At 39.0% G+C, this 26,106-nt stretch overlaps 2 protein-coding genes, 1 long non-coding RNA gene and 1 pseudogene across 16 annotated transcripts in view; 1 reads left to right on the top strand and 3 right to left on the bottom strand.

The window, feature by feature from the left end:
• LOC117237654 (nesprin-1) overlaps nt 1-11,701 on the bottom strand; it is a 112,207-nt gene extending 100,506 nt beyond the window's left edge. For 7 of the 14 annotated variants that reach the window (XM_033501828.1, XM_033501897.1, XM_033501836.1 and 4 more), the window contains exon 1: nt 10,367-11,609. In XM_033501828.1, the coding sequence (XP_033357719.1) occupies nt 10,367-11,042 (676 nt within the window). In that variant the 5' untranslated portion in view covers nt 11,043-11,609. Of the gene's footprint in view, nt 1-10,366 lie in introns of all 14 variants that reach the window. The other 7 variants (XM_033501933.1, XM_033501943.1, XM_033501954.1 and 4 more) reach the window with 4 other exon arrangements.
• A 677-nt stretch (nt 11,702-12,378) lies between these two features.
• LOC117237710 lies at nt 12,379-14,918 on the top strand. Its single transcript, XR_004494052.1, has 3 exons — nt 12,379-13,087; nt 13,224-13,365; nt 14,318-14,918. It is a non-coding gene; the product is annotated as an uncharacterized LOC117237710 (long non-coding RNA).
• A 57-nt stretch (nt 14,919-14,975) lies between these two features.
• On the bottom strand, nt 14,976-22,989 carry LOC117237693 (extensin-like). Its single transcript, XM_033501966.1, has 3 exons — nt 22,679-22,989; nt 19,003-19,409; nt 14,976-16,875 (listed from the first exon to the last, which is right to left on the bottom strand). Exons 2-3 carry the CDS (start codon nt 19,357-19,359, stop codon nt 16,411-16,413), a joined length of 822 nt encoding a protein of 273 aa, XP_033357857.1. The 5' UTR covers nt 19,360-19,409; nt 22,679-22,989; the 3' UTR covers nt 14,976-16,410.
• Nucleotides 22,990-24,409: 1,420 nt separating this feature from the next.
• Nucleotides 24,410-25,701, bottom strand: LOC117237703 (annotated as a pseudogene).
• Between the last annotated feature and the right edge of the window lie 405 nt (nt 25,702-26,106).

Raw genomic sequence — 26,106 nt, 5'->3', positions numbered from 1 at the left:
GGAATCACGCAGCCACTCTGTATTTCCTGTTTGCAAAGGATATCGAATTGATCGCGACGTACAAACGATACCCGTGACGAATCTACGATTTCCTTTGGTTCATCAGCCGTGTATTTCTGCGTATTTTTATTACACCACTGTTACTCTATATTTACACGGTTCTGTGTCCCAGCAGATCATAAGGAATGAAACATAATATCTGAAGATAAAGAGTAACATTTCAATTTTGCCTTTTTTCTCTTGTCGCTTCGTCAGTCGCGCTTTTGTGTCATAGATAATTCTGATGTAGATAACAATCGAAAATAATAACTTTGAAATACCGTGTCGTATAATAGAAACATCAAGAAATATCGTAGAATTTTCTCAGAATGTCTGGAAGTTTATAAAAGTAAAAGAATTAGACTTAAAAGAGAAAAAAAAACAATTAATCACAGACGGCAATCTAACGTTTGTTTTCGTCATATTAGCGAAAGAAATTCACGATCGTTAAACAAGCATGATCACAAGACGGTGGTTGAGATAACGAAGCAAGGCCTTGACATTCCCAGCGCGATAAGAGAATTGATCTATTATACAACTGAAACTGCAATGTATAAAACTTAAGCTCCGCATCGTGATACGTTCCACGTCTATCGATGCTCAAACTCTTGAAAACGTTTCAAAAATACATTACGAAGAGATAAGTATCAAAGTGAAGTACGTCTAGTGATTCTTAACTTACGTTTCTAGAGACGATTACCGTGGAAAATGGCTCACGAGCTCGTTTCAGCAACAAGTTTACACAACGGGATAATAATGTTCACTGCAACGACTTTCCTAAAGAGCCGCATTCGTAAGAACGCGAAAGCCTAACTTCCAATTATCGAATGCAACTGCACGCCATTTACTATGCATGCAGTTGCACACACGATGTGAGAGGTGTTCGAGGGTCGAAGTTTTGAGAGTTCCAGCCAATAACTCGTTCGATCGATTCATTCCAACTACGATATTACGATCTTCGAAAGGTTTCGTCGATCAACGGAAACAAGAAAAACAATCGGAGGGAAATATAAAAAATTACGTGAATCTGTTCTTCCAGTTTTCGATATTTTCCATTCTCGAACTATTAAAGTAAAAAATTAATTTTCGATAATCAGAAAAATCGACTAGAAGAGACTAGTTTATTATCAAAATGATAATTTATTAGAGTAGGGAAAATATAAAATTTCTATAGATCTCCATAATTCGACAAATCCTATTCTTCCTGCAGTTTTCAATATTCGCCGCTCGATTTGCGAAGCAGTATTTTCCCTAAATAATTTTCCAGGCAACAGAACATTCTTCGTGGAAATAATAAATTAAAAAATGAAATGAAACGAAAGAATGGAATTTATGCCGGATCATTACGATCGCTCTCCGTTAAAAAAGAACGACCGTGTGTTTGTACGCGTGATTGTTTGTTAATTACTTGCTAATGAGAGTGCAGAGGGGATGAAGTAAGATCGCATGCCGCCAGCCGACCATGGTTGCTCGTCAAGCAAATTGGAGAAAATTCGTGGTGTGCGTGCCGACCGTGCCTCGACCGCTGAAATCCTTGCCGAAGTTGTCTTTCTGCGATTAATCCTCGTATGAAATCGACGTTCGTCCTCGAATAGGCTGTAAACTCGCTCGTACGCCAGTCGATTGAGGTCGAGTAGTAAGGGGAACATTCGTTTTTTCTAACGAGATTCGCAAGGTTGAGACGACAGATAAAAAGAGAGAGAAAGAAGAAGACGGAGAAGCGAATCTCGAATCGCGTAACTTTTCTTGAAACTAACAACGTGTTTGGAATAAAAGTATCACGTCTATAAATAGAGAACACGAGACTGGTGGTGTGCAACTCTTGCACTATGATAGTTAGCGCGCCAATGATTTATTAAAGTCTCGAGTAAATGACGTTTAGGAGTCTGAGCAATGTCATCGACGCGACGTTATCGATCGGTTCCCTGTGACCATTAGAATCGTTCAGTAGATTCGTTCGGTTCTTGGTCAGACATCGGAACTTCAAATCGACATAGTAATCATTTAAATTAAATTAAATTAAATTCCACCGTTCAGTTCTGTTACGGGGTTTGGCATATCTCAAACGTTTTGGACGTTATCGTAACTTCATTCTCAAGTATCTCACGATGCTAATTGTAAGCGTCTCGATTCAAAAAGTGATCTAGTTACGGCGTTGGCCTTGTAGTTACGACCTACGAGTATCGATTAGAACTTTTTATAAGAAAAAGAATATTCAGACCATCCATTAGAGGGTGGATTCGTCTAATTAGAGGGTTTCATTTTTATTACATCAGTGTTTGTTAAAATTGCAAATTGTGCTTCTTAAATTACTATGACTTAACAGAGTAAATAAAATAAGAATGACGTCATTATTGACGTTATCTTCTATTTATTTTACTAGAAAGAAGTGGCAAGAATTTCGTTTTTATTTTTCCATGATATTGACGTCCCTGGCACGACATTTTCAATGATCCAGGGACGAATATAGAATATAGAGGTAGCAAGCTGTCGTAATGGCTTAACCCTGTCCATCACGTGTCTAAGGGATAGGTAATCGCTTAACGGGAGGTACTTGGTCTATGTTTGGTCTAGTAACGAATACTCCATTCAATTTCCAAGATGTTGCGAGCTCATCGACGATAATTGCCAGGCGTTTCTGAATGGGAACGCACCTGCACGCCACGTGCGCGCAAAAATGCCACATCGCGAGAGTGTTACACCTAAAGTATTACGTTCTAAATATAAATTATCAAAGGCGCTACTGTCGAATATATGACGCTGTTTTAAATTACCGTGGCAAGCAAAAAAGAAATTGAGATTTCGAGCGACCAGGCGTTGTATCGTCTTTCGTACGAATAAGCCAAAGGTTACTTTTCCATCGCTAAATATTATTTCGTTAATTCTTCCCTCGATTTTATTCATTTTCACCGCCGCCATTTTCAAGATCTGACTTGGCGTCGGAGAAAAATCAGAGAAAGTAAAAAAGTAATATTCGATTAAAACGAGGTACCTGGTACCTTTCGTCTTTTATTTGCGAACGAAACGATCTATCTCTATCGACTTCGAGATCTATCGGATCGTTATCAAACCTATGGATTATCCACGATAATACGCGAATGTAAAGTATCACTTGTACGACTTTGGATGAAAGAAAGAAAAGAAACGAAATCCGATTACCACGAAGCCTAGAGAAACACGTTGTTCGTAGCATCTTGGATCGAATTTGTCTTTCATTGGCGATTAAAGCCCCGTAATATGAACGCCGGCTCGCTAGCAGATTATCGATCGACCCAATTGGATTGGCAGGTTGCGCCGATTCCTCATCAGGAAGTCCTTCCCCCTTGTTAAATCGCGCGCTCTGCAATTTCGCGCTTCTCGTTCGCTCGGTTCAGACGACTAACCAGCCCGACTAGACGAAGATAAAGTTAGCGAATCTAGTTGCAGATAGAACGAGACGGTTGGTGTCTGTAGCAGGTAGACGAGATGGAACCGGTATCGAGAGAAACCGGACGGAAGCAGATAGATACGCCAGACGCGATGAAAAGCAAAATAACGTGTTGCAAAATCTGTTTCCTTTATTTGAAGTATAATTGGTAAATCGGTTATTCATTTTGTAGAGGGATAATGACCGTGACTGTGAGACGTAAAATATTTTCTATATGGTTTTGTATGGTGCACGATGTTTTATAGACACTATAATCGTTAAAGAAAAGAACAATAGCGTACAATACCGAGAGGAACAAATTGTTGCTACCGTAACGTTCGTTACGGGTTTCGATACGATAAAAAGAAAAACAATGTAATCTACTGCTCTTGATTTACCGTGTGATTCGTGCAATTTCTATTTGACGATGGTAATCTTTAGAATTTGTGTAAAGAAGATCTCTATCTAGACTCGGATCATTGGAATTATTAATTCTCGAGTTGCTGTTAGTTCTTACGCTCTCGAGAGCTCTCGAGTTCTCTATAAGCTCGAAGCAATAAATTTGGAATTTCGTAGATGGAATATGAATTATATTCGAATTGAACGTATGAACGAAGATGCTCGAAGCAGAATGACTCGCTTGAAGAAAATGTAAAGGTAACTTTGACGCCACGTTGACGCCTTCGCCAAAAAAGATTCCGAGCAAATGTATATAATAACGCACGTCAGACGCGATGATGAAAGATATCTCGATTAATTTTAGATATCTTCGATCGCATCCGTCACGATCGAAAGCGTGGACAAGGATTTACAATAATTTCAACGGTAACAACGAATAACCAAGCAAATTTGTGTAACAGAAATATGAAAAGTTTGCAGAATCTTCCCTTTAATCGAGCAACGAAAGAAGAAGAAGAAGAAGAAGAAGGGGATCGTAAAACGAGAGAAGGGGAAGAAGAATCGTAAAACGGAAGATTGCCTTAAAAACCAGACATGGAAGAAAGACGAGAACAGTCAAAATATGACTGACAGAGAGAGAGAATATAGGACTGGGAAAGGTTGAAGAAGGAAAGACGGAGCAAAAGGTTCCAGACAAAGCGAGTACGCTCGGAGAGTAGCCTTGAACTGACGCCCAATAACGTCATCGTTTACTATTAATACGAGTTACTATATTACGTTTTATACGCAACACAATGCTACGTTCGATCGTGTCAGATTCTGAAACACACTGCCTCGACATGAATCCTAACAATCGTTACGTGTATTTTTCATCGCTGATGACGAACGATCGTTTGTTCTTCGACAGCGAACCTCGTCGTTTTTACGCAACTGTCATTCGTTCCCTTGGTCCAATTTATTACACCTGACTTAAGCTGTCTGTCATGAAATCGAGCGTATCACGTTATCCAGCATTTTGTTATATCGATTTTATCTCTTCCAAGAATCGAGGATTTCATTTTCAGCTTTTTTCGTTTGCTTATTGTTTTCGTTTAATGTTCCATGATCAGAAGAGTTTCGTTAGTTCTAAATCCATATACTTAATATTTCATCGATTACTTCAGCGGTTATCTTCTAAAGTACTATTCCACTGTGCTTGCTTTTCATTCCAATATCTTCGGTTCAAGTTCATGTATATTACTTTAATTTCACTCATCTCTAAATAACGTAAAATCATAAATATAAATTCCATTTACGTGAACTGTATTTGTTGACATTTTTTAATTGTATATTTATTTATCGTTGGCGTTTTAATTATTGCCCGAATGACCGGTTGGTCCGACTACTGTCGCTGAATCTACTCATCTGTACATTACAAACCGTAGGCAGAACTCCACCGATTCTAAAAAATTCTCAAGAACAGACGTGTTTTCCTCGACCTTCTTTTCCTCGATTCTTCCTACGAAATTCGTATGTCAGGACTCGGGTGTCGCATAACGACGATCGTTTGTCAGCGTAATATCGTAGATGCTGACGTAACATATTTTTTCTTTTTAAAACGCTTAGTCAAGTGAGCCACGCGATACCTACGAATTCCAACAAAAGACGAGACTGAGATTCCGATTACTCGAAGGCCTATTCGATGAACGTCCGATTCGTACGTTGGCCAACGTGTGGTGACGTAAGGATTTAATAAGTTAGGGGACCGGAGAACCGCAGGAGACCTTGACCTCGCTCTCACCGCCGTTCTTTTCTTAACGTGGCCGCTGTTCGCGTTATCTGAACGCCGACGATTCGATTCCGTCCTCCCGATCAAGGAAGACTATGTTCAATTAAATCGAACACTATCCCGCTGTTTTCGCGCTCTCTGTACTTCTGCCACGTGCAAATATCGCCGACTATTTATATTACATTAGCTGGACGAGGAAAATTTTGTTCTTAACCGAAGGCTGAACCGGATAAGGAGATAATTTCTATTAAGCTCGTATTAACGTAATTCTTTATTTTATTGATTTGAAACATTTATTTTAAATAACGCATGGATAACATTAAAGAGATCTTTGATGGATGTAGAAATCTTTGTGCACCTTACGAAAAGATTATCTCCGTTAGCAAATAAATATATTGCATACAGTTATATCGCGTACTTTATTTCAACAATAATATTTTAATCTCGATAAGTTTTTCTTAATGTGCTATTTATAAAACGGAATGTTTTAAAAGTGGCTGCATATCACAGGAAGTTTGAAAATGTTCAATCCGTTTCATATCAAATTTCGAATATTTTCTGTCGAATAAAAAATGGTTTAAAAGATGACTGTGCAAATTATGACAATCTGTTTCGCTGAATATGATAGCACGTAGCTGGGAGTGAAATCGGCGATACCTAAATGAAAATGTCGACGAGTGTGAATTAAAGTTGAGTAGACGGGCAAGAAAGTTGTAAAAAAGTAATTTAGCATGCCTGAATGTTCCGCTTGAGAAAAACGAGGAAAAAGTAGAGCAAAATTATCAGGAAAGTTTAGACGCAAGGTGTTTAGTAGCCGAATCAGACGCGAATAAGCAAAGCAAAGTTAACGAAAATTTGAAGAGACACAGATACATTTTGGCACCGATACCGGTAAACGTTAGTCGCGATAGTCGCCATACGCGAATCGTTTTCTGGTTGATCGAGAAACAGGGCAACGAACCGGTCTATTGCTCACGAATGCAAATAAAACGAAGCTTGTTAGGTCAAGATAACGACCAGCGTCTCGTAAACGAAGCACAACCAATCAATGGCTATTCGATACCACGACTGCAAACATTTTGCGGCTTTTTAATATTCAACCTTTGTACAGGATCTCGAATTTGACTTTCGTTTTCGAATCACCGGAACGATGTTTGACTAGTTTTATTAATTTTGTAGATATCGATTGGCATTTATGCCAGCAGCATCGTCAAAACGACATATTCGTACTTTTTCATAGAAATTTTATAGATATAAATTTTGAGGGATTTTTCAATTGCTAAAGATTTCATAAAATTAAAAAGATTCGTACTTTTTCATAGAAATTTTATAGATATAAATTTTGAGCGATTTTTCAATTGCTAAAGATTTCATAAAATTAAAAAGATTCGTACTTTTTCATAGAAATTTTATAAATATAAATTTTGAGGGATTTTTCAATTGCTAAAGATTTCATAAAATTAAAAAGATTCCTACTTTTTCATAGAAATTTTATAAATATAAATTTTGAGGGATTTTTCAATTGCTAAAGATTTCATAAAATTAAAAAGATTCCTACATTTTCATAGAAATTTTATAGATATAAATTTTGAGCGATTTTTCAATTGCTAAAGATTTCATAAAATTAAAAAGATTCCTACTTTTTCATAGAAATGTTATAAATATAAATTTTGAGGGATTTTTCAATTGCTAAAGATTTCATAAAATTAAAAAGATTCCTACTTTTTCATAGAAATTTTATAGATATAAATTTTAAGGGATTTTTCAATCGTTAACGATTTCATAAAATTCAAAGGATGTATTTGATGGATACGATTTTTTCTAAAATATATAGCTAAGCTTCCATTTTGGACAGGTTTTATACTTCAATCGTTTAGTTTTAATGTTTGAATCGCAGACATCCTATTCTTTACCTGTCGTTTTAGAAGAAGTTTTTAGACACTTTATCCGAATAATGAATATGTAGTGTGGGAAAATTACAGCGAAATAGCTCGTATTGTTCGTATTCTGCATATTACGTATTTTGAACACCGGCGATGTCGACCGTGGCCATGAAAATATTGTCGACTCGTCGACAACCGATCTTTCCGGTTTATCCCACGTAGTGCAAAGTGTTGAGCGTGGGCAATGCGATTATCGAGCGTAAACCGCAAATCAACGTTATCGAGCGTAAACCGCAAATTAACGTTATCGATCAACGATGACAATCAAGAAACACAGAAGATAAAGATTTACGCGACATGAAGCCCAATGCAGGCGAACGATGTAACTTCCAAAACATTTAACCAGCAATTCAGATGAAAAATGTAAATCCATCAAATTTCTATAAAGAATAAAAAATTCGTCATATCGACAAATCCAGTAGTTTTAATACCACAAATATAAATTTTCCAAATTGCAGAAAACCGCATCACCGGAAAATGGCAACGACGTATCAGACCTTGTTCGTTACGTCGAGTTTCAAACGACTGGTTTAACCAGGTCTGACCCTTATGACTGCGTTCCGCGTTATCTATTTTAGACTTAAAACCAGTTAAGAACGTCTTTCCCTTATCTAATCCTCGCTGATTATTTCAAGTTCTTGCGACGACGAGGACGTCGTTCCGTGTTCGCCACGGTTTCGTAAGAGTCGATCCGGTTGGTCGCGAACGTGCGTCGCCACCAAGAAAAGTACCACGAGGTCCCCATGAGGGAATTGCTAATATGGTACTTAACGGCCGCGAATAACTTATTGATCGCTGAGAAAGCCAGGTTCTTCGTCCGCGTCCCTTCCTTTCTGTTAAGCGAGAAACTCCGACGCGATTTGAAAACGGGGGAGACAATGGAAAGAAATTAGGACTCGAGAGATTGGAATTTTATTTTTCACGTCGAAATATCGGCGCATAACACGCTTAATTGGAAATTTTGATTACGTGACATTATCTAAAACAATGGACAGTAAGAAAATGTTCTACATTGAGGGGAATGATGCAAATTTGAGATAATACGAAGTAAACTGATTTCGATAGGATTCAGCGGGTATTATGGTAACATTGATCTATTTCCGTAGGTGTTATGGTATTATACAGTAACATCGATTGGTATTATGCAATTTAACAGATAAATATTATCTAACGCGAGCCACAATGAATTCTTCGCGTTTGAAAGTACCTTTGGGAAAGATACCAGAAAACGTAGCTTTATGAAAGAGATTCGAATTGTATCAGATTTGAATTAAGCATTGTATTTTCATTGGAAAAATTGAGTTTGGGTTAGTATCGAATTAAATTCGAATTAAAGTGGTCGAGTACGTGGTAAAAGTTTATATTCACTTAGGGGTGAGTCACGTATATCGATTACAAAAATTTGATTTGGCTTAAGATTGTTTCATGTTCTAATTAAGCTACCATATGTATCTTGATAATTAGGATTTCGCTTAAATCGATTAGCTACACAGAGAAACACGTGTCTTGACGACAACTTGATTCCAGCCAGATACGAATTAAACCGATTTCATACATACAAAGGCCCGATAAAATTCAATCGAATAAAGTTGTAACAAGGAGATTCATCGATTTTTATTGCCGCACGCCTGGTAACCGTGGATTGTCAACGTGAGAAAGAATAAAAAGGACCTAGGGCGTCCTTTCAGACTAACGAGTAATGAATCGCCATCGTGTGTCGTCGGTGAATCTAGGTCAATGCGTAATTTTATTTTAATTTCCACGACGGGCGATCGATCATCGTCACCGGAAGGTATCAACCGTAGCGTTCAACTATCGGAGAACCGACAAAACCCATTTAAGTGTAAATAGATCGATCGTGGACCTCGAAGAAGTCGTTGATCAATTGAATCAACGGCCAATTAAACGAAGGATAATTTATCGAATAATAAGACAAAACGAAGAACAAACGACGGATAATTATACTAGGAATGTGTAAGAAAACGTAAGAACCTTGATCTTTATACATTTATACCCTTTTAAGAAATCTTATCATCTTTTCCCTATTGTTGCTGTTATCTGATGCAACGTTCCTAGTATTGACCGGTGCTAACACCGAGCTAGACAAAGTCGGAGTTCTTTGCAGTCGCGACAGTGGCTCGTAAAGTTGGCGGAGAGGTGGTGGAAGTTGTTCTTCCACCGAATCAAAGCGATTCGTGGGAGTTCTTACGAAGAAACTCGAAAACACGCGTAGCACGAGTTCCATTATTACAACAATTTGCATTGTACAAATGACAATGACATATCATATTTAACGGAACAGAGAATCACAGAGTTACGTAAATTCGATAAGAGCCTCTGTTTTTATCTCTCTAGAACGTGCGAAACACCACGATATCTGGAATAATTCCGCTATCCTTGACCTTATACTAAGAAAATTCATTTTTACTTTGTCTACGACTAATTTAAGACAAGAATCGATTAAATTCTAGAACCAGCGTCTACCAAATCGGTATCTGTGGAATACTTTTCACAATATCAGGAATGTCTTTCTTCCATGATACGATCCTGATGCAGATTGTTCGAAGATTCTTCTTACAGTAACTGAAATTCCAACCGAATACATACCTAATTCTTACAAGAACTATGAAACAGTTCCTCTATTCGAAAATAATTACAAGATGTAAGAAAATCATTGAAAGGTTAAAAACCGATATTCAATCGCATCCGAAATCAAACACACCCTGTTGGTGTGCGAACACCGGCAACACCCTCTTTCCCGATCGGAGTCAGCAAGAACAAAGAGCGGATCGAAGAAACAAAAAGGAATACCTTTAATCTCGGCGATGTGTGCATCGTACTCGCTCTTACTGCGCACATATTCGATCCTGGTGGCGACGTTCTGGAAGCTCTGAGTACGATATTCCGCGTACCACTCGGACGGCGTTCGATCGTCCAGACCCAGATGATGCTGAGGGCTACTGCCCTTCTTATGCGACAAACTCTCTTCGGATGGAAATCTCGTGAACGACGTGACCGAGCTGGATTTACTCCCATAATTCGGAGCACCGTGGCTATGACTCTGATAAGCCGAGTCCTCGAGGGCGTGTTCCTCGCTCGGTGTTCTGCTCGATTCCGCGAGTAAAGCTCGTTGTTGCGAGCTAGACACACCGCTGCCGATCTCTTTCACGCTCTTTCGCATCGTGATCTTCTCAAATTTGACCACCTTCGAACCGTTCAATTCACCTTCTTCCACCAATCGTTCGAAGCTCTCCTCGAACGACGAATCGCTGGCTCTGGAGGATGGTCGCGAAGAAGGTCCGGACGAAGGTCTGGGATTCGTCGGCGATCTAAATTGTCCGGCATTTCGTCTAGCCTCCTTATCCTCGAACAGCTCGATGAAGAAGTTGACCCTATCGCGGAGACGGCCTCCACGTGGCGTGCTCGGACTGCTAGGGCTACCCCGGCTGCCGGCTGGACTCGCGCTCTTCGATGGTGTGTGTGACATGACTCGTCACCTCGCTAACCACCACCGTGTCTCAAAGAGGTTTCTCGCCGATGATGTTCATGCGAGTACGTCCCCTCTACGGGCTAGCCAGCCCGAAAATTCATCGTGACGTGCGAGCACCGGCCCCGTACGTTTCCGGTTTCTGCTCGTTTCACGGTCGAGCTGCGCTTCTGGACACCTGTTCTCCGCACACCACACCCTGCTACGCGCACCACCACGTATGTACATCGGCAGCACCCGCTGCGCCTCCCGTCTTCGTCGTCTCGCCGGTCAAAGCGAAAAACCTCACTGTGACACCTTTTCCGCTACTTTCTTTCTTTCTTTTTCGTTTTGTCCTAGTGGCGCGTGGCCACGCTCCTCTTTTCCACGCGATCTTCTCCGTTCTACCGAAACGGATCGAATAATACTTAGAAATGATCGTTACCTAGCTGTTGTTACCTCGTATACACGAAGAACGACACACGCGCGCATATCTGCTTGTTCACGGCGACTGTCTGATGTGCGATACGCGTCTATCGCTCACGGAATGCACTCTGGCCGCGCACCACGGCCGCCGGTTCGATATTGGTGCCTCTCGCTGGTCCCGACCTCTCGCCGGGTCCCCACCTCGTTTCGTCGTGCTGTGTGCCCTCCGTGCCCTCCTATACCCCCAGTCGTAACATTCTCCCTGCCTACGTTCCGCATTGCACGCTCACGAGGACATCCACCACGACCACCGACTCTACCGACGCCACGGCCGCGACGTCCACCAGAGGAGGAGATCGCGCACGATGACGAGGTCCATGACGATGCCACGAACCCATGCGCCACAAACCGACGCGTCGTCGTCGACGCCCTACCGACTTCTCTTCCTCTTCCTCCTTTCCTCTCTCGCGTTGTTCGCCCTCTCTCGTCTAACCTTCCTGATGCCAACGTCGATCGATGCTTTTATCCTGCGTCCTTCTCCTCCGCAGCCAGTTAAATGTCACTTCTCGCGCCACCGTTTGAACGCGTTCTTCGACAGAGTCCTGGTGTCCTCGGTATTCCGCGTGTCACACGCATTGGCATACGTTTTTCCATTTTTGTATCGGGCGAGCCCCTTGAGAAAATTGCGACCGCTGGGAATCGCGGTAGGTCTCAAAGTGGGAAACGAAGTCGAGTGGTTTGAGGTAAGAAGAGCAAGTTTCTGCGTTAGGGATTCGACCTAGTCCTGTCTGATAAGTTTCGTTGTAAATGTATCGGGCGGCTGTTAAGAAATTATCTCCAATTAAACGATGTTTTTAATATATTTGTGATCTTTTAATAATAGCAAAAGGAAGATGAGACAAAGTGAAATATCGTTTTATACGTGTGCTACTAATAACCTTCGTTTATGATTGTTTTAATAGATACGTTGAAAGAATTTGTAAAGCTAGTCGATGGCGATTAACGAGAAAACATTGAAATATTTTAAAGTGTAGAATATTTACATTATAAATTTCAGTGGATGAAAGTATATAAGACAAATTTACGCGAGGTAACGACACAATTTTCTTTCACATCCTACGCTGTACAAAATCGGACCAAGTTCTATCACTTGGTATTTCGAAACAATGGTTCCACTGTTTCGAAACAATTGCCATTCACAACGTCGACAGCTACTCTTCCTCTCGGAAAGCTTTTAACACTTTGTAACAGAATTTACAACCAGGCTAGGTATACGTTTAATCTTTGATTGGCACGACGACGAAGAAAGAGGAAGGACAAGTGACGTAACCGTGGGAACTTATGGAAGACAGTTATTGTCCCTCAAGGCATAAGGAGATTTTAATTACACGTCTATTCTTATAAAAAGCTAGTTATACTTTTTATGAAAAAAGGTTCCTCGTTTCAGGTACTCGGTTCTCACTGTCGATGGATGGAAAGAGGTTTGTAATTAATCTAATAAGAAGACCTAAATTATTCAGATACGCCGCGTCGACGAATAGTTTAATTAAATGGTTTTAATGGTCATCGATAACGAGCGGATGTTTTGTACGTGCTGTCACTTGCCAAGAAGCTGTTGGCACTTTTGCAAGGGACTATCGGTGAGTGTCGTTCGCGAAACATTGAAGCAGCACTCCGATGCTATTAACGAATCGCAACAAGAGGTCCACGATTCTATTTCCTTCGGTGACGAGGCGTGCGACAGACAATTTACATTGACTCCTTTTTTATTTTCAGATAAACGAGCGAAGCTGAATTACCGGCGACCAGAGAGTCACGTTTATCCAAAGGGAATCGACGGAGTCGCCTACGCGATGCCAATTGCTTCGACAATATCATCGATCCATATCAAAATCTTGGAAGAACAGAAATTAGAAACGTAATAAATATTCGAGGACATACATCGCTATAACCGAGAATAACATGTTTTATCGATAGTCCGATTCGAACCGGTTTCTCTTTCCTGTCTCTATTAATCCACAATTGTATCTATGATATCTACTGATATGAAATGAACGTGTCGTAAAGTTTATATATAGAAAACGACGTAAGAATTCATAGGATTTCAGAGAATTTAATTGGTCATGGAACTAGTTCGCTTGACAAAACCGCATAAAGAACGAGCGATATCGTTGGTAGAATGTCGTAAGAAATATAGTACGCGTCTTATCGATAGTTCATACTGCTCTACGAAACACCGACGCGTTATCCACATGTCATTGTTGCGTAACGCACGTGATAATCGTAACTAATAAACAAAACAGCGGGAATCGCAGCCTCTGGCTGATGCTTTACAAGCTCGTCGTATCGTCTCATGACACATGTTTGCACGATCCTCGTCTTTTTTATCTCAATTATATCCATTCGATACAACGCAGACGCTGTAAAAACGTCAATTCTGTCGCATACTTGCGTTCCAAATTTTTCAATATTATTCGTTCTTTCCTTGACGCTGGAATTGTTTTTCGTGTTTAAACTATCGAGCTTAATTGTTGCCTGAAATACGTGCTTATCACCAAGTGATATCGGTACTCCGTATCTCAAGTCGTTGTACAGGCTACGTTAAGCCGGAACGTTTTAATTTATTATGAAACAATTATTAAACAATGTATCAACGAGCAATTTCATTTGAGGAACATTTTTTCAAAACACGTGTCCGTAATTACTAGAGTCGTTTGCGATTACCATTTAATCGTGTATCGAACACTTTCCCAACAAGTATTGGCAGATTATATCGTTTTATCGTTAACAAACAAACATCTGTTCGATAGGAGAACGCGTACATGTAAACACAAAGAACAGATCGTTGATAAACTTTCTTCGTTCCGCAGGTTGTTTCAAAAATAGCTACGCTGACTAATGGACGAACTAGACGCAAGTCGGAATACAAATTAGGAGACCGCGCATATGCTTCGTTTAATATGGCCTACTACAGGTCGCTTCAGAAGAAATTACTCTGACAGAGTGTAAGTTACTGCGGAAATCTTTCCGTAAATCGCTCCTCTTACCCACTAGTGTACATAAAATCGAATAAAATAGTCCATTATATACGTAAACATGGAAAATTGAACAGAATCGTAAACTTTTTTACGACAATCGTAAAATTGCGGACGAGAAAACATCGTCTAAAAATTAAGATGTACGCTGACGAACCAAAAATCTGTACCGATTCAAAACTTAGATAAACGAGAAAGAATTCGAAGCTACGATTAAAAATCGACTCACTGCTTAACGTAAACGTATTCCAAAATAAATTGATCGAAACTGAAATGAATTGATAAACAGACCGATACAATGCGTCACTGCTACGTAATACGGTGCAAACATCGCGTGCCAACATAAGACGAGAGTGTAGATTTCATTCACAGATCATCAAAGTGCAGCGAAACAAACGTTTCTGACCAAAGCATCCGGAGTACTGCTCTATCGTGACATTTACCATTTGTTAAATGATAAATTTTTCGAATCTTCCTATCGATCTGAATTTCGAGACAGAAAAATGTGAGTAGTGGCAATCATGAACGACCCGCGGCAGGTGCTTCGTCACACTTATAAATAGGCTGGACATCGTCGTCTATTCCTCCTACACGGTTCAACATAGAAGTATGCAGATCACACGCATACAGGGGCACCTGTGCGTGAACGATCAATAAAGACTGATCCATAACCTTTGCACGATGAATTTCATGAATCTAGTCCATTCCAAAAGAGTTTGTACGCAAACCGATTCATATGCAAATTGCATTCTTGCCAATTTTTTGCGGTAGGTCCGGCACACGGTTCGAAATAAGCGAGTTAAAAAGAAATTTCATGTTCGAGAAGATTAAAACTGAACTTTTCAATGTTCCAGTGCAATTTTTATCGCGTATATAGTACTCATAGTATTCTAATAACTTGTGAATCTCAGAACTCGTCTAAGATAGTTTATGATATTATAATAATTTGCGATATTTCGACGTTGAGATTTTGTGCAAACTTATCGACTCTTGAGATGATCTCGAATTAAATAGTCGATTTCTCCGATATTTAATATTCTAATATTTCGCTATTTCAGCGTTTTATTAATCTGCTATTTCCATTTCTTTTGCACTGCAGTGCGGTAAACTTAAGTAACTCAACTTAATCGATTGCCAGACACAAGCGTGGCTTGGTTAAAAACGATACAGTCGATGATATAACTAAGCAGTGATTATTCGAACATTTCTTAGAAACTCATTAAATTCATATATTCAACGCGCGCATAAATTTTATGCATCTTTCGTAAACGTTGGCAAAGTATCCATCGTGTTTCGAGTTTAAAATCGTTTTAGGGACAGATGGAAAATGATAACACGTGTAAACGAATATTTCCAACTTCATAAAACCTGCCGCTTACTCGTTCCACGCACTTATCCAACAAAAACAGCCACAAAAGGATAGTGCATCATATCGTTGTATACGCGACTCCATTTGCGCAAGATGCCATAATAAACACTGGAATTGTTCGAATGAATTAGCGGTTTCCTGATAATTATCGTATTTACACGTAGAACCGCAAGTTTTTCGCGTGATCCGCAATAACAAGTTCTTTATACCGCGGTATAAATATTATTCGCGATGAGAGAAAATCATAGGAAACACGGATTATCGCTAATTCTTAATCAGCTTTATAGATTTCACTTTCTACGAGCGTTTTTCAAGGGTAGTAAATAATCCATAAAGTTTCTCAATTGGCAATGGAATGTTCATTGATTTCGTGCTTGCCAAAAATATCGCTTAACATTCGGCATTGGAACATCGGTTTTTCGTTAGATCATTGTCAATGTCTATCTTGAACGCTACGTTGCACAGAAGTAACGTTTCTTAGAGATAGCTGCCAATAAAAAGCATTCCCAAGCATTTAATCTTAATCTAGCACTCGTATATTTTGTAGCAAACTTGATGTTTATAAAATTTCTATAAAAACTGTCTCGTCCAATGAAGAACTTCTCACGCCATAATTCTTCAAAATACACTGGTTACACACAGCTATGTGATTAATACTAATTATTACTTGTAATCTATTATTTTTAATCGTTATCATAAACTTATCAAGCAAGAAAAGAGATAAATTTGGGATTATCGTTTTAAGAACCGCATAAAAACGTGCAAATATGTACACTGTTGCTAAGAAATACTCACTTTGAAGCTGTTGTATCGTAGCCTGATACTCGGCAAGCTTCTCATCCACGTAATCTTGACTTTGGTTAGCTATTATCTCGGCGGTACTGGGTCCGCTGGACTCTTCTTCCGTTTGCGAGTGATCCAATGGCACTCCAACATATTCGTATTCACCGGGTCTGTATGTTCCAATCATGTATTCTGGTGGTGCGCTGACCAAGGGCGGTGTTGCGCCACTTTCCAACGAACTCTGTTAAAACGCACCAAAAAATGAGAAGAGGAAAATATATGTACGTTACTTTATTACGAATACTGCCAATAAGATATAACAAAATTTTGTATAACAGATGTTCCAATTTTAAATTAAACATTTTCTTAACAACATCGCAAATTGTCAAAATGAGAGGAAGATATAAAATATAAAAATTCGAAGGTAGTTTTCCAATACTTGCTCATTTTTTCCTATACCTTGCCATTCTTCCCCTCGTCTTTTATTCCTTTCCATTTCTTTTCTCTTTCCTTGTTCTTCTTCGATAAAAAAATAATAGAAGAATTCAGAAAAAATCACTTTCTACCTCGAATAAATTATCACATAATTATTTTACAATACGTTGTGCCGTATATCTACTATACATATTCCCATACGTATTACTTTTAAATAACCACATTTTTTTTCTTTTTTTTTTAGTGCCTAATTTAAATTATATGTAAGTCGCGTATCTCGTTATTTTATCATCTTCCATTTCCACGTATTGCCACGCGATCCATGTTCATCTTTCCTGCTCATCCTCTCTACTCGAACGTGCGAAACAGCGAAACAAACAATAGCGAGGTGCACAACAAGGTTCGCGAACCTTTATCGAAAAAATATACGTAAATTCTGTCATTTAACGGTGCATTCACACCTGGCGCGCGTTTGAGAAAACCGGTCGTTGGAACTCGCCGCGGCCTACATTTTATTTAGGTGTTCCTATTTCGTCGTGTTGCCTCGGCCAGTCAGACGAGCGTTCGCGTGGGCGTGAAAAACGAACGGTACACGTGGCGAATTTTCACTGTGAAGCAGCCCGGATCTTCTTCGACACGCCTGGATGTTTCTTTGAGAAGCATTCGTAACGAAAACAAATGGTGATACACATTAAAAAAATCCAGCAACTACAATCGCACTCGCGTTAATGTATATACATATATATTAGAACACCCTGTAGAACAAAATAGTCTGTTTAAAATTGGACCGAACGATTAGATTTTTTTTATCGACGAGTCAAAAGAATTAATTTACTAGATGACGCGTAAACAAAATTTGAGAAAATTGCCATTGGTAAAGATGGCATTTTTACAATTTTTTCATCCGAGTCTACAATAAAAATTTAAACGATACACGTTGTAATTTTGTTTTGTAACAATATTTAAATACATGTTGAAAATTAACCAACCGTCTGAAACTTGTGCAAATCTTATTCGTTAAATGAGTTGTAAAAGTTGATAAAATTGTAAAATCAAACGACCAGTTAGAAAAGGCATTTCACCTGTCACGAAAGAACATCTATTCTGGAGACTAAGATCCCTCGAGAAATGCCGGACTTCTCTTTCTCGAGGAAGTTGACACGTGTTTCGTGCCGTCAGTATGATTTAACATGCAACGTTTCCTGTTTCGCCGACAATTTCGTACGATGGTCTGTGTTTAGAACTAGCCGGTTAGCAGCTATCTATATGTTAACTGATCGGTACTGCCTATCCCAATGACTAATGGATCCAAGAATACGGTAAATCTCGCTGCTTTACTTTCCACCGAATCTCGCGTTTCCACGATTCTTCTCGATTGTACGTTATTCGGCATTACCTCGCAGCAAGTTATTTAACCAGAATACCAACGAGAGTAACGAAAATACTAAGAACAGTATTTCCCCTGCTACGCTCTAAATTCAAGATCGGTTCTAAACATTTTGAATACCTAAAGGAAATTATATTTCTTTACCATGGGTATTACATATTATCGGTTAACCAGCTTGATAAAAAATTCATGCATTTGCTAAATTTTTCCGTTATTAATTTTTCAAGAATTAAATTCCACCTAAAACCTTCTATACTGCACGATCAATTTCCTAACCAATTCCCATCCAAATTCTCAGTACCACGAAATAAACTCTGTTATCAATTCCCAGTAAGCATTCAACGAAGATCAATTTCACATACGATACGATAAATCCCACTAACGATATCCCAAAATTCGATCTAAAATTCTCAGCATCGATAAATCTCAGTATTAATTTCCATTTAAACTTTTCAATGTCAGTAAACTTCATGCACGATTCCTAATTACCGATTTTGATACGGAATACCATTATCGCTCGTGACACCGCTTCGAAAAACAACGTACCTGCATCGGTATAAAAGGCCTAGGCGCTTGACTTCCTACTGGAATCGGTGACGGCCACCTGGGTCTAGGGCACTGTATGTATCCTGTGGGCGATCCAAAAACAGGCGACATTCCAGGAGAAATCGGCATTCCAATCGGCACTGGGCTCATCGGGTGCCTCATTCCGGTATACGTCAAGGGCGACGCAGGATGAGCATGATGAACCGGAGTAGGTGGTCCTCGAGCTCGCTGAGGATGCGGCGAGCCCGTGGGACTGTAAGGAGAAGGAGGTCTGTACTGGCCAGACACGTTCGGTCTGGGCGTCCAGCTACCCCCTGGTCCGGGTTTTCCATGGGGTTTCGACGGCGGCTGCGACATCTCTGGCTATTTCGAAGCTCCACGTGTCGCGCTTCGATCACCTAGCATCGCTGTAAAGCGGTACAATGTTTCGTGGATGAGTAAACCGAGCATGTGCGTCATATGCAAAAATATAAAAAGTATGACAAGCAAAGTACTAGTTGTCGAACGAAGCGGATGAGGCAAGCTTTTATTTGGCTTACGCTTGGAACCGCTATGAAATCTACGGATTTAGAAAGATGTCATTTTTACATTAGCTTGTCCGAAAACATAAATAGATAAACGACAATTTCTGTTTCATATTATTTTATCGAATTACGTACGATCCATTTCTATTATTATGTTCGTGCATAATTCAATAAACTAATATAAAACAAAAAGCATTGTGCGTCTATTATTTCCTTATAAAACGAAAGAAACTTTTCGGACAACCTAATACCACTGTTACGTGAGAAGGCTCTTTCGTTAAAAATCCATCGACGCAAAGAAGATTGCCAATTAATTTCAAAATTTCAAATTGATAGTAAAATTGAGAAAATGATTCGAAACGTTTGATCTGCATTTACGTGTAAGCATATACATTTGCATAAATATCAACAGCCTGTTAACGAGTTCTCCCTTAATTAGAATTTATGGTGAATTGCCTATATTGAATGGTTAGAATAGTAGAATGGTTTTACATAATATTTAAAGAGTACTCCGATACGTAGAAAATGAATCGTAATTTTATTTCAAGCCAAAGAACACTAAACTATGAAAGAGCGCAACATCTAGCAGATGATATAGGATACGTGAAATTTATAAAAAACTATGTAGGATATTTTCAAAATGTATTAAATCCTGTCGATATATCGATTAGAATTAAAGAGATATCGTATGGAAGTTGGAGTGTCTTGGACGTGTAACGAGCTCTGGGTCGCCTAGTGGCAGTGAGTAGGCAGATTAGAATGGGCAATGATCCAAAAGTCTCTCGAAATAGGTGCTTCGATTGTCTGCCTACCCGCTGACTTCTGCACGTTAGCGCGTGAAAAATGTGTAATAGACAACTTGCGGCGCCATGCGTGGCATTACACAATGTAAAGGGGCACGAAGTAGAAACAATGAAATTAAACGAGACCATTATCATCCCCGCTTTGTTCCATCTTCCTGTCGATGTAATCTTGCGTTTGTTCAACAGCAGAAAATTCTTCTCCGTCTTGTTAAAGCGAAACGACGCTAAGATCAAAGACCTTTTTTTTATGAAAAGTCTTTACGAATAAAAAAGATAAAAATTTACCGAAATATTTGTAAGCGTGTTTTCGTTGTTCAACAGCAGAAAATTCTTCTCCGTCTTGTTAAAGCGAAACGACGCTAAGATCAAAGACCTTTTTTTATGAAAAGTCTTTACGAATAAAAAAGATAAAAATTTACCGAAATATTTGTAAGCGTGTTTTCGTTGTTCAACAGCAGAAAATTCTTCTCCGTCTTGTTAAAGCGAAACGACGCTAAGATCAAAGACCTTTTTTTGTGAAAAGTCTTTACGAATAAAAAAAATAAAAATTTACCGAAATATTTGTAAGCGTGTTTTCGTTGTTAAAAATCTGCAAAGGAAGAATCAAGGTCGTTTACGGATTCTTAAACGATACGTAGGACACGAACGAGAATCATAGACATATGTCGGTCAATTATCGAAATATAAGGAAGTTAGAGTAGCGTGGCTGTACGGGTCGAAGGTCTAAAGGTTTTTGGCTGGATATCGAGTGTAGGCCGACTAAATATAATCAGAAATCTATTTTAGAACGATTCGAGCACTGGCCACAGACGCGTACGACAAGGCAAGTATATTTGCAACGACTGCGTCAGATATTTCAGAAAGTGACGCGAATATTAACACCTACAATTAGCTTTGCCGTGACACATGGTGCATGGCGCCATGGTTAGGAATGGCGCCTCGTGTTATTCTAACTTTTCGTTTATCAAAGATTTATCGCGTTCGATACGTAAATTACGTTTACCTTGAAACGAGAGAAATGAAAAATCAGTTAATCCGCTAGTCGGATACACGTTTCGATCGGTAGAAACGCCTCGAGATTTTCTACTTAAAGGAACGATGATGGTCGTGACCTAATTTCGAGAATTCTAGCTATCTCCTTTTGACACTGGCTTCTTTTTACACCGGTGAGCGCATTACTTTAAACTCGGATCCATTTTCGGCGCTGTGAAAACAAATGCGAACGAGGCACGATGGAAATTTATCGAACGTGGCGAGTTTTCCCCTGAAAAGAAATAAACGCGACTGGTCAAAGACACACGTCCATTTTGTTCTTGTTAAAGTTCACGAGCGCCATTACAAGGGGGATGTTGGACGCTCGTTCAGACGACCATACGTTCGAGTTCGTTCCACCGATTTTAATAAAGCATCGACTGAGGCTGGAGGAATCGACTGACGGTCTATTTATAAAACCTCTACCACTCGACCACGATAAACTGTATAGGTACGTACGTACGTACGATGGCTAGGTGCACACGGATTCTTTCTTCAAACTGGATAAAAATACACATCGGAGTTATGATGTCAAGGAAAGATGAGAGCCTGATATTTTATCCACGATTCGCGTGAAATACATAAAAGATCGAACGTATATCTGATGGATGAGTTGACATTGAAACGACGAAGTGAATAAACGTGGACGAAGAAGATACGCGGAGGAAAATCCGGGCTGAGATATTCGAAAATTAATGGAAGTTGTAGAAGGCTAGAGACGTGGTAGTTATAATACAATGTTAGCTTGCTGGATCCTGGACCTCGGATGCTGCGTCCAAAAATAAGATTACTGCCGAATTAACGAACAGAAATAGTTTTCGTTCTGAACCGATGCTCCTGACACAGGTTGCTCGTACCGGTTATCCTCGATCGACGATAATCCTTGAAACTTTCCATCGTGTCGCGTAGAATAGGATTAAAGCGAAACTCTAAATGTTGCGAGCTGATGATGATGACGATGATTTGGATGAAACTCGTCCGGGATTTTGAGAAAATCTGCAATTACAGCATACCTTCAGATTACGACTAATCAAATGAAAAGTTTCCGATTCTTCCTACGTATAAATCCTTTCTTTTTTATCGTTAGTCGATAATATTTTACAAGAAAGTTTGACTACAAAAAGAACAGGAGTAACGAAATTCTTTAAATAATTCACTAAATTAGCACGCACGAAAGAAGATCGTCGTCCTCGTTTACGTCAAGCTACTCGACAAGAAAACCGATAACGTTAAATCCAAGATTCCAACGAAATCTCTTAATTTCCCCTTTAACGTGCAAACCAATTAATGGAATATTAATAAAAATGAAAACGATACCGAAAAGACGTCGCACCGCAGACACGAGCGATCAACGAAATCCAATGCGAAGATTGTAAATCTGCAAAGTAGGCAAAAAGCACACGGTAATCGCGACGGTTCCGATAATATCAGAACGTGTATGTTCGATCGATTTTCGTTCAAATCTCGATTCCTCGAACTCTCATTCGGCACGAGTCTCGCGTTCCACGATCTCAGGTCTCGAAACAACACGAGCTGAGCCGAAATGATCGAAGATCGAAGTCGCGGAAAATATGGCGCGTGATCGACGGAGATCGATCAGGTTCGATTTTTCGTAGTTCGGTCCACGACGAAGATCACGAAGAGACTAGTCGATCCGCTGGTTCATCGGTCCAGGAGCCGCTTACCGCGACATTTATATTTAACTTTGGCGTCGTTCGAGCTTTCGGCTTGGGATTACCGCTCGCGCGATTCCGCTTAACGTTCCTGTTCTACATTTCCTCGTCCCTGTGCCTCGCTTTATGCCCTCGATGACGATTATCTCTCTTGCTTCCTCCACTATCTGTCGGCCGCTTTTTCCGTCGAGCTTCCGTTTTATTATCGGCGCTGAGGTAAGACCGCGAGAATCGTTCTTCTTTCTCTTCCTTCCCTCATTTTCTTTTCTCTCGCAAGATTCGGATCGGCTTGGAAAGCTTCTCGGCCTTCGGAATTTTGTTCAGTTTCGAGAAACAATTTTGAGACTTTGGTACGGATATTGGGAAAATATGATCGATGGAAATGTGAGTTTGAGCGTTTTACTTTTTATTTTCTTAGGGAAAACGGCGTGGCATCGTGATCGATGTACGTACTTACATACTCGTGTACGCGCTATATAGTCGGTAATGGTGAGAATGATATTACCACAGACGAGTATACAAGATAGAACTCTTGCATCACCGACGAGGTGCAGAATAGACGTGACATTCAATGCTTTTTCGTTTTCCATGTTTCGGGGATCATCTGACTTCCCATGCCATTTTCGTGTCGCATGCGATGTTACCGATTCGTTATAGTACTTGGTTTGAATAAAAACTAAAGTCTAGTATGAAATTATAAATAAAATATAGAACAGGATATGTTATAGTCGCAGCAAAGTATAGAATTTTATATTTTTACGATACTTCAGAAAGCGTTACACAGTACCAAAACAATAATAGTGAAATGAATCGTATAATTAGTTTCAAATAAAATTGTAATTTTATATATTTGAAAAATGAAAATGTGAATCTTTTGATCTTCTCTACTCTCATCTTTGTATTCTCAAGTCGATTATTAATTATATATTAAGTACACGTAGTCTGACTCACAAACTCGTAACACGATTTATCGATAATGCAGGCAGACTACAACCAACGAGAAGAGCAAAACCATCATCGAGATCATGTTTCTATGGATGTTAAGGGGAATGGGGTACAGCATATAGAAAATTTTAAGGACATCTAATCGTGTTATATTTGATTTTCGAGTAATTGTGTTTTCATAATCAGAAAGTACTATAACAATAAATTAACAGTACTATAACAATAAATTAATAACAATAAAAATATAACAATAACTATAACTGTAACAATAAATTGAAATTCATCTGCTACATGCTGACAATAACCATTTTCCAAAGTATTTCTCCATTTTTACAATGTTTCTATCCCCGATGCGATAGAATAGGTGAACTTCTAAGAGACGGGATTTTATTCTTTTAATGCTGCAATGAAATTTAATCGTTTAATGCTTCCTTCAGACATATTTATTTATTAATTTGAACAATCTTCATCTTTCGATCTCTTGCCAGGAGGATACAAATAAATAATCACATAAGTAAATATAATAAATAAACGAATGAATAAACTAAAAGCAATCTGGAGACCAAAAATATTTCCACGATGAGTGCCGTCCGTATGTTTGAATATTCGAGCTGCTCGAAAATTCGAGCAGATCGAAATTCAAGTTGAATTATGAAAAACTAATCATCCGTGTATAAGATCGAAAAAGTTACCGGAGTCATTGGAATAGACCCAAAGAAAGAATTACGAATGGGTTGATGAATTTCAGCTATTCAAAACATTTCGCAGGAGATCTGGATCAGTTCAGCCGAAAAAATTCACTTACATAATGCGTCGTTGCGTTCGTCTGATTGCCTATGATACGGAACAAGAAATAGCTATAATAATTACGATTGCCACTTACTCTTACATATTAAATAAAATTTCATTTAGAACTGTACGATGGATCCAATAATCCAGAAAGAAAAACCGACGAGTAAGAAAAAAAGTGTTATGAAATAGTCACCTTTGCTCGCAATTGATGTTTTGTGAAAACTGCCTCGCTCCGTCGGTACGACCCAAATTTTAGCTAACTTTGTTATAGAAGTGAAAGTTGTATTCATATAGATATCTACCATAACGACGTCCAACAGCTTCTTCGATTGTTACATGATGTACAGCTGACATCGGGTACACTAAAAGCAGTGCTACAAGAAATAGCGTTTATCAATAAAACAACGCTATAAGGAAAACACATGAAAATAACATGGAGACAATGTAATAAGTTATACGATTACATGATTCTGTAACTTTCATACTACATAATTCGTAGCAAAAGGGAAGTAAGGAATTTTAATTGTTGAAGAAAGAATAAGAAATACGAGAATAGTAAGAACAATTAAATTCAAAAGATTACGAAAGATACGTCCAACATGCTGACTAAGAAATTGTAGTATAAGAGTAACACTTATTTATATATTTTGGAATTTTATATATCTTGAAGTCACGATAGAAATATTACTATACTACACCGCAAAAAAATTACAAAACTGCAAAAATTACCAAAACTAAAACTTCGTATTTTCGGATCATTAACACCAAACTTCAACAGGTGTTTACCTTGACCTTCACAGGTATTGTTTAAAGTAGCAACAAACCGTCGACGAGAGTTTTTGTAATCAGCGCTCTCTGTTTTTGTCTTGGCGACCTTCGCTATGTGTCGAAGCTTTCCTTCTGTCAGAAAAACAAACCATGACAAAACAAACAAACCAAACAATATCAAAGCGTAACATCAAAGCCAAAACAAGAGAAAGAAAAGACTCGCTTACCCGACCTTCTTCTGGCTAACCTTGTCCCTTAGTTATAAGGTAGAATAATTATAATTTCAACCGATCTCAATCCTCTTTTCTCTTTGAAGCTGTGCTCGTTTATTAACCGATCCCATTCCAAAACGATGTTTCTCGCGCGAATCGATCAAAGACTGCATTATACACCACATATGTGGATTTACACAGGATGAACGATTCTAGGTCTTCTGTGACTCGTCTCGGAGTTTACACGACGAAGGTATTGACTTTATTGATAAAAATTGTTTGCGTATCAGTCGATAGAGCTGTTTGATATTATTATAGACGAAACTTCCATAAATACTACGTTCATTGGAACAAC

Source organism: Bombus vosnesenskii, unplaced genomic scaffold (genome assembly GCF_011952255.1).
Source record: "Bombus vosnesenskii isolate JDL3184/JDL3185 unplaced genomic scaffold, Bvos_JDL3184-5_v1.1 scf7180000013264, whole genome shotgun sequence".
Lineage (NCBI taxonomy): Eukaryota > Metazoa > Arthropoda > Insecta > Hymenoptera > Apidae > Bombus > Bombus vosnesenskii.
This window is presented reverse-complemented; position numbering and strand designations above follow the sequence as displayed.